General features: G+C 51.3%; 1 protein-coding gene across 3 annotated transcripts in view; it reads right to left on the bottom strand.

Annotated features, from left to right (window-relative positions):
- Positions 1-2,059: 2,059 nt before the first annotated feature.
- AGRN (agrin) overlaps positions 2,060-9,307 on the bottom strand; it is a 128,875-nt gene continuing 121,627 nt past the window's right edge. For all 3 annotated transcript variants that reach the window (XM_055800000.1, XM_055800001.1, XM_055800002.1), the window contains 3 exons: positions 7,441-7,665; positions 6,668-6,771; positions 2,060-5,106 (listed from right to left, as the gene is read on the bottom strand). In XM_055800000.1, the coding sequence (XP_055655975.1) occupies positions 4,949-5,106; positions 6,668-6,771; positions 7,441-7,665 (487 nt within the window). In that variant the 3' untranslated portion in view covers positions 2,060-4,948. The remainder of the gene's footprint in view (positions 5,107-6,667; positions 6,772-7,440; positions 7,666-9,307) is intronic.

Genomic DNA, 9,307 nt, shown 5'->3' with positions numbered 1-9,307 from the left:
TCTGCAGGCTGGTAAGGGATAGCTGGGTACCAGGATGCAGCCACATCACATAGCTTTCCAACACCTGGTGCTGCAAATGCAGAAGCGACTTGGATTCCAGCCTGACAGAAGGGGGTTCCTCAGGTGTACTTTGACCAGATGTTGCAAACTAGAGCTAGTCCCATTCCCCCAGGTCCCTGTGGGGCCAGACCCTCATATTACATCCACCTGGGAGGCTGCAGCTCAGGCAGCCTAGCACCACTGGTTTTGCTTCCGTCCAGTCCCTCCATCAGCTGCCCCACCACCCTGCCGAAGCCTCAGCTCAGTGGTTCAAGAATGGAGAAAGCTGCTCTCAGCCCCAGACTGAAGCTCCTTGGCACAGAGAGGCTCACAACTGGCAGTCAGGGTGAGCTGCTCTCAGAGGCTGGGGGTGCCAAAGCAAGCTGAGGATGGGCAAGACTGTCCAACCCCAACTGCTCTCTCCTCCTGGAGGATATTGCCTGCTTGCCTTTGCTCCCAGCAAGTGCAGTTGGGCTTGATGCATGCACGGTGCGTTCCTGAGGGTACTGCGCAGGCTGCTCTCTGAGCACAGGCTGCCAGGAAGCGTGGCCAGGCCATTCCCCTGAGTCCTGTCTGCTGCATGCCCAAGTGTGCCCCCAGCGTGGCTCCTGTCCTTCTTCCTCTTTCCTCTCACAATGGGTTTTTCTAGCCTGTAGTAAAACCACCCCATCCAGCTGCCAGAGCTCAGCATTTCCTTCTGCCCAAGACGATAGCTTTTTCTCCTACTGCTTTGCAGCAAGCTGGCAAAATGCCTGTGAAAGAGGTACTGACTTCACAAGTCTGCGCCTGTTGTGGCATAATAAGGTCATTGTCAAGAAGATGCTGCACCAGGAGGCTGATCTTGAGCAAAGCATGGCCCCAGTTGCAAGCTCTGCAACCCCCGTGGCTGTTCAAACACTGGCCTCATTGTTTCCCATTGTGAGTCTTCAGCATCTCATTGTCCATTGAAACGCCAGTTCCTACTGAGCTGATGCAGACACCAATAAGTGTGCATCATTGCTGGATATGAAGATGCCTCCATTTGCTAAATTAGCCGTCTCCCAGGCAGCAGGAAACCCACAGACTTTTTTTTTACTTCATGCCACTTGGATGAACATGAGCTCCTGAGTAAACAAAATTCTCCATCTCCTACCTCCTTTTCTTGCAGAAAGATGAAGCTGCAGAGATCTCGGGTTCTGGCCAGGTGGAAAGGCACCACTAAGAAGACCTGTTCAGGAACTTAGATGCTGGTACACCTGAAACCACCATCCTGCTTGCATGCTTGCAACTGACTTTCCATAGCTCCTGGCTTTGAGGGTAAAACCCATGGAAACCGTTGCCATCAGTGAGAAGCGGGCCACAGAAACATCACTTCAGTCTTGTTGACACATGTTGCAGCATAATCAAACTATTAGACTGCAACAAGGCTTTACCGGTGGTCAGGTTCTGTCTGTGCTGTTTCTCCTTCCTCCAGAGGTGAGGCCAGGCCAGGCCACCCCCCCCCCCCCCCCCCCCCCCTCAAGGCTATTTAACCACTTAGCGGGAATGAGCTACAGCTGCACATCATCCATGTTAATCAACTCACTGCCACTGAGGCAAGGCCACAGCTGCATGTTATCAATGCTAACCAACCCACTACCTTCATTCCTCTACAGACATGGTGTGATGCCAACAGGATACAAAGCCTCTTCTGAAAACACTCCCTAAGGACAGGCGATAAAAGCATGCACAGCAAAGAACAAGCCGGTGGATGCTGGAAAAAGTGAAACCAGGGTGCAATCAGAGGGCCACAAAGGAGGGGAAGTGAAGACACACAGGAGTCTTTCTCCTCCAAACACTGGGTGGCTAGAGCTCAGGTTGGCGTTCACGAAGAGGCTGCATTTAGGAGGTTCAGCAGGTACCTGCATGAGCCACGGTGGTTCCAAGGGAAACAGAAAGGGAGATGCAGATTTGACTTCACACAGTATCTGCCCAGGAGACGGATATACATCAGTGAGCAAACATGAGGCACACAGTACAAAAAGAATAAAAAAGCAACAGGCCCCTTAAAAACATATTTAATAGTTTTCAAACTTTATTTCATGGTGATTGACGAAAGACACAAGTTAGTAATGGTTATATCATGCTGCTCCTCTACTGTGCATTGCCCTTCAGAATTCATACAGCAGTTCACAATGGTCATTAATTTACCCTATAAATGAAGCCACATGGACATCTTTTTTTAAAAAAAAAAGCAAAAAAAAAAAACCAAACCAAACAAAAAACACCAGAGAAAAAAACAGAAACCTCAATGTTTTGTTTTTTTTTTTTTCCTTGTACATACATGTTATAAATGCTATTAAAAATAAAGCCAAAGTTAAGTGCACAGCCCCTAGGGAGCACCGCTGAAACTGACCTTGGTTCAAGATGCTTGACGAGGACGCAAGGTCCCGTTTTAAGGCATTTCCAAGCCCCAGCAAAAGCAGACAGAGTTTTTGTTTTTGTTTTTGTTTAGTTGTTTTTTTCTTTTTCCTTTTTGCAGTGACCCAGGCTTCATTTCAGTGGCATTCTAGAAAATTAGCAGCTTCCTCTGCGCATGCCCCTCCCCCTCTGGAGTTGGCACATCCAGCCCTCAGTCTCAGCCAACGCGGTTGCATTGCCCAGCTAGAACTTGCGTTCTCAAAACACAGATCGAGGGTCTCACACTTCCCTCCCATCCCACCCCATCCTGCGGTCCTAGTTAGCCCCTGTCCATCTACAACTCATGATCAAAATACAGCAGTCCATCCCTTTCACAACACAGTCACGTTACCCCCCACCAGCAACCACGATTTATATACAGTAGCCACTTAAAATGTGGTATTGCCACACACACAGCTACACACACACACACACACACACACAGAGCGGAGTCTCCATCCCACAGAGGCACAGGCCCCTGTGAAATATTTAACCACTGGATTTTTAGAGGAATGTCAATAGATTAGGCATATTATTATTTTTAATTAAAAAAAAAAAAAAGAAGAAAGAAAAAAGAAACCCAAGTGGTTTTATACTGTGTTCTTCCCCTTCGTTAAACCATCTGTGTTCAGAGCTCACCCTGAGAAAAGTAATTTGACTCTTCGTGGTTCAAATTAGTGCCAAGAAACAACATTTCTAAAGGGTGCACTGCTTTGTAAAGGTACACTATGAGGTGTGCTAGAAATTTAAGGTAAAACTGCAAAATGATGGCACCCTAGATGTTAATTAACACTTGATACCTGGCAGGATCCTTCAGATGAATTCTGTATGCTCCATAAAGCTGGTTTTACAGAGAGCACTGCCAGCTGCCATCCCAGGGTGGGAAAGGGACACGGCTGTGTCCCAGTGGTGGAAAGGGACATAGATGCTACGCAGCATCAGTAAATTCTTCCCACGGAGAAGGAACCTGAATGGAGTAGGTAATTTCTTTCACAGCTGCAATCCGTTTGCTCTTCTCCTGTTTACAGGAGATTCAGTGTTTGCATGCAAATGTGTGCTGGTTAACAGACACTCGCAAACACACATACATTCATTCAGAGACACACATACTGGCTTTGTAACTGGCACCACAGTATTTGCTTTCTGGAGGAAGAAAACACTTTAAAATCCTCCTGCCAGTCACTACTGCCTCAACAGCTGACTCATGCCCCGTTCCCATTTCCATTGAAGCTATTGCTGCTGGGCTGGCAGTATCCAGAGGAGCTTTGATCATGGTGTGGAAGACCCTGCATTGCAAAAAACTTGAAGTCAAAGGTAAAACTCCCATTGTTCTTCACGGGAGATGCTCTACCAGCTCTACAGAGATTCACGTGCTGGCCAGCTGCAAGCATCCTCATGGCAGACAAAGGGCACGTCATGCCCGGAGGCTGGGAAATGGACATGGGTCACGGAAGGACACACCCAACAGATCTTTTTTAAAGTGAAAAGGGACCCAGTCCCCCTGCCCTCGCAGCCCATTTGACAGCGCTGGAAGAGGGAGAGCACTTCCAGCTCCTGAAGACGTGCTGCAAGTTCTCGCTGGTGCACGGGAAGGCAATGCTCGGTACACAGAAGCTCTTGGGAAGAGCAGCCAGGGCAAGCAGGTGGTTAGGACATGTCTGGATAAACACAAAGCGTGGAAATGAGGTTTCACAGCTGCTTCTGCACATGCCCAAGAGGAGGAGGAGGAGGAGAGCCAACAGAGAAATCAACATTTCCCCCACAGCACCTCTCAGTCCAGCAAACAGTCATAAGACAACCAAAGAGCAATGCTTTTCTGCCTGCTCAGAGCAGACCTTGGTCTCTCTTCCAGTGCACGGCATCCCTGATTTTAACAGAGCATAAAGGAGAAAAGCACTTGAGATCCTTACACACATAAATTATAGTGAGAGGAAGGGGCGAGAGGAGGGAGATGGGGTGAACACGGGGCCAGGAGAAGGCTTGGCAGAGCCAGGCCCCAAAGCAGGGTGGCAATTCCCACTTCTCTGATGGCCGCTTCCCCACTCAGCCAGCATGGCAGAGGGGACTTCCGAGGCCAGGCCTGAGATGGGAAGGCAGCAAATCCACGAAGGCCACATGTCTCGCCAGCACCAGCATCCTTTCCCCCGCGGGTGTGAACAACAACCCAAAAACACAAGTAAGGAGGGGGAAAAATAACCTGAAAAGAAGCTTCAAGTATGAATAAGATTTACAATGCAGGTGCAACGGGGATGTTCTTCTGTCACTTCTTGGAGACTTGGTTCAAGGTTTGTTCTTTGTTGCTGCTGTTTGATTAGAGTCTGACTGACCTGGATAGACTGCAACCGAACAAATAACCCAAAAGAAAAGGTGTTTCCTCCCCTCCCTTTCCCCCCTCCCCCCAAAATATAAAAAGCAATAAGTTTACAAAAATAGAAAATAATTACAGCAATAGGCAGGAGGGAGGGAAGGAGAAGGAAGGGTCTCTGGGGGTCTATTTGGCTGAGCAGTGTAATATTGTGGGGTTGTTTAAAGCGTCCTCCACCAGATGCAGTTCTTGGCGGTCGACAATCACGTCCCTTATGCAGCCAATAAAGCCAGTGCTGTAGGCCTTGGGCAGCTTGTGAGCCACGCTCAGCTTCTCCATTCCCCCTGCAAGAGACAGCGCAGAAGGTCAGGGGGGAGGACAGGGGACATGGCTGTGCCAGCAGCCTGCCCCAGGCAGCGTCGTGCATGCAGGTGCTGCCGGGAATACCTTTACCACAGCAGGGGAAAAACCTCTTTACTGGCTAGTACTTATTTCCACTCGAGTCAGGGAAATGCCACTTCCAACCAATACATACAGGTTTCCCATTAAAACAGTAACTTGAATTCTAAAATACCAGCTGAACTTAAAATACTTCATTTCCTTGGAGGTTGGTCCCAATTCAAACTGCATTTTGTTTCAGTTACTGAAATGTCAGCTATGGCTCATTCCAGGCCCTGAAATTACAAAGGGCTGATTGCAAACACAACCTTTGGAAAAGCCAGTGGGAAAGCCAAGCAATTTTCTCATGGAAAAATTTTGCTTTCCACGTAACTTCTAGGTTGATTTCTAGGCACCTGGGACACTGCCTTCTCAGAGGTAAGGCTACGTTTTTGAATATGAACTCCTCTGAAGTCAGCTTAGACCTGAAACTACAGGCTTCGACTGGGAAGATAAGAACAGATGCTTCCGAAAAGTGTAAATACAATCTAATTTACTGTTTCTTCATTACAGGTGATCAAAATCCCCAAATGAACATTTCTGCCATGGATTTCTGTGGTCCTTGCGGCCCCTTGCAATCAGGAACTCTAGGACTGCCACGGCACCTGCCTGAGGAGAAGCCCAGTCCTAAACTTACAGATGGAGAGCTGAGCCATGCAAGTTCCTCAAGGGATGAGCAAAGCCCAGGACCTGCAGCATCCCCGATCACTGGGCATCCTTCCTTCATCCCTTTGGGCTCCAAAACGGACTTTACCATCCACTTAGCTCAGATTCGTACTGGTTGTAGTTAAAGCACAATTATCCTGCGCTTGTGGGTGGATTTCTTGCCTATTTAAGCTGTTACGGGACAAATCTAACCTCTGTCTGTGCTGGCAGATCCGCCACAGGCAGTACGAGATCGATGCAATGGGCCAAACTCTGTTTGCAGGATCAAAATACTTATGTCAACACAAATGGAACTGACTGCTGCAGACAGGGGCACGCTCTGGCATGCCTGCTTATTCTGTTACGCAAATAAGCAACATTCAAAGCCTGGGTATTTCCGTATTTCCAGACAGAAGTACCCTTCTCCCCATTCAGCCATTTCACCCTTGGGAACCCAAGTTACCCAAGCAAGTAGCATTTGGGAGGCTCGTGAGCTGACAGAGGCTTCCACATGTGTGGGAACTGGGCAGGCGGGAGCACTCCCAGGCTGAAGAGGGAGAGGGTGCTCCCCTCAGGGGACACGGTGACATGGAAAGGGCTGGCATTTGGTAAATCCAACCCTTTGTCCCTCATCTGCCGCTAGCATCCTGCCCTAGCAGGCAGAGAACAAGTAAGGGACTTTTAACGTCAAACCTGTCAAAGCCACTTGGGAGGCAAAGGTGTTGCATTGACACAAGTGAGGGAGCATCAGCATCCCAGCTCCAGCTCTGGGCCCCTCAGCAAGGGGCGCAGGGGAGGTTCACCCTTTGCACACCGACTCACCCAGCCACAGGGCCCCATCTGTATCTAGCTGTGTTGCACCAAGCGGAGAGGAGCCAGCAATGGGGGCTTCGTTGCCGACTTGAAGGGAACCTTCTCTCTGTACCCTGCTCCCGGAGGGAGGGAGGAAGAAACAGAAGATGATTAGCAACCTTAGAGGGAAAGCCCAGAGCTGCCCTCTGCTTTACACTAAAGCCAAACGCTGGGCACCGTCAGCCCTACTCCGCCTGGAGCAGAGCAGGGAGCAGAGCTCTCCCTCGGGCCACGTAGCACAGCACGGTCCTCGGTCCTTGGAGCACCGTGCAGCAGTGGCGAGCACTCCCCTCCGGCATCCCCCACGCATCCCACCGCCCCGCTGCCGGCCCTGCCAGCAGCCACAGCTTCCCCTCGCACCCTCCAGAGCCACCAGCAGAAATCCCCGGCATGCCAGCCGCATGACCCGCTCACCACTCCCACCACCAATAAAAATAAAAGAGACGGCTCAGGCTCAACATGAACAGAATGTCAAACCCTCAGCCAGCTAAAATAAAAGGCATGAACCTTTCGTACCTCCTTGAGCCTGCCCCTTTGACATTTCCAGGCGTGCCACAACACGCACCCCTCCAGCGCAGCACTGCCCACATGCCTCTCCTCTATTATTATCCAAGAAGAGGAGTGACCCTCGGGGATCACAGGGCACGGAGCCACGGCCATGACTCAGGCTCCCTAGTTCCCAGCTTGCCCATCCCACAGCAGCCTGCCACGGCCCTGCTCCCCCCTCCTGCCAGCCTTCACACCTGTACGCTTTGATGTGAATCCACTGGTTGGTGTTGACTGGGACCGTGGATCGTAGGATGACAGGCTTGGAGCCGAGGTCGTAGGTCATCTGTACAAAGCCATCCACTATGGCGAGGGCGATGTAGTCTGATCGCTCCAGCCCCTTCCCGCTCCACAGGATCAGCCCCTGAGTGGCTTCTGTTTTGATGCTTAGTTCGAAGTGGTTGGATTGCAGGGCCTTCTCGCTGCAGGGCAGATGGGAGCAGGGAAGAAGACAGAGCGGAGTTAAAGACATGGCTACAAAAGCAACAGGCAGGCAGGCAGCTCCTCAGAGCAGCCTTCTCTGCTGTTCCCAGTCAACTAGCTCACCTGCTGAGGGTAACCTTCAATCAACCTTTGGCATCGGGCTATGCACGGGGTCTCAGTCCCTACCTGCTGCACTTGAGGGGTCGCGGCCTTTGCAACATCCCAAGCCTGCTCAGGCGGCCTGGCGCATGGCAGGGGGAGCAGATGGAACGCTCTAAACCATGCCACAGGATCAAAGCAATGGCCCTCTGGAGGTCTCTAACCCAGCTCCTGCTCAGAGCAGCACCACTGCTAGACAAGGGCAGCTGTGGCTCTGCCCAGCTGAGCTTGGGAACACGGGGACTGGAGCTCCTTCATCCTCCTGCTGACCTGAGAGGGGGCTGCACCGTTCTCCTGGGCATGAAGTGTTTCCCCCTACATCCAGCTTGAACCTTTAAAGACACAGTCTGGGGCTATTGCCCCTTGCTTTTGCCCTCCCTAAGCATAAAGTTCATGTACATCAACCCCTGCAAGCTGCGATACGCAAGTCTTGGTTTTGCCTCCTCATATGCAGATGCTGAAGGAAGAGCAGGGTTATGTGGGTTGGTCAACAGCACCAGGCTGGCCCCAGTCTGGCCAGCAGAAGGGTTTTCCCCACAGAGCTGCCTCTGATTTGAGAGAGGTCAGAACAAAGGGGGCTCTGTTGGCCACATGGGGAGGGCTGCGGCCAGCAGCTGTGCTGGGGTCAAGCACCATTTCACTATCCTGCTGGCAGGCATCCAAGGTGCAAGCAGAGCTGGGGTGCCTGGGGACCACCGCTCCCCACGCCATCACCACACAGCCACCAGCCTCAGAGGTACGTGCTCTACCGCTGCCTCTGCTTGACAAAAGCCACACGGGAACCCAAGGCTGGGGACTGTGAGACGATGAGCACCCTGTGGTCTGAAGGGGTTGGAGACTGTCCACAGAGGCAGCAAAGCCTTCTTACTCCTAGATGCAGTGTCTTTTCCCAAGGGAGGAATGAAGGGAGGACAGGGTTTCTCCCACATTGGCATCCCCATCTTTGCTCAGTCCCTTTTGGAACAGGCAAAAGGCTCCTGGTGACAGGTGAAGTTGCCATATGGAGTCACCATCCACTCTCCTGGGATGCTCTGAGACACACTGCTGACACATGTGCACACACAGACCAGACAACACGGGCAACACAGACAGCTTTTTATTCCCAAGGGACACTGCCCAAAGGGCTGGACAAGGGCTCTGCATGCAGCCTGCTGTATTGTCAAGGCAGCTTGGCCTCTCCCCTCACTTGCAGCTATTTGCTGTCTAGTCCCCAGGAGCAAGGGGCAGAGCTGCAGCCACACAGGAGCTGCTGTTCCTATGCTTGGAGAGACAGGGCTTCCTTCATGTTTACTCCCATCACCTGCAGAGCTGTATCCCTTATAAATAAAAAGCCAAGGGTATGGACACACAGAACACGCAGGGGGACAGAGACATGCTGATGCAGCAACAGCAGAGCACGAGACACACGAGCTGAAAGCCTGGCACAGACTCACCTGGGCTCCACAGGATAGTCCAGCGCTTCGGGACTTAGATGCAGGAAGA

Source organism: Falco peregrinus, chromosome 3 (assembly GCF_023634155.1).
Source record: "Falco peregrinus isolate bFalPer1 chromosome 3, bFalPer1.pri, whole genome shotgun sequence".
Lineage (NCBI taxonomy): Eukaryota > Metazoa > Chordata > Aves > Falconiformes > Falconidae > Falco > Falco peregrinus.
Note: the sequence above shows the minus strand (reverse complement) of the source record. Positions and strands in the feature narration are given on the sequence as shown.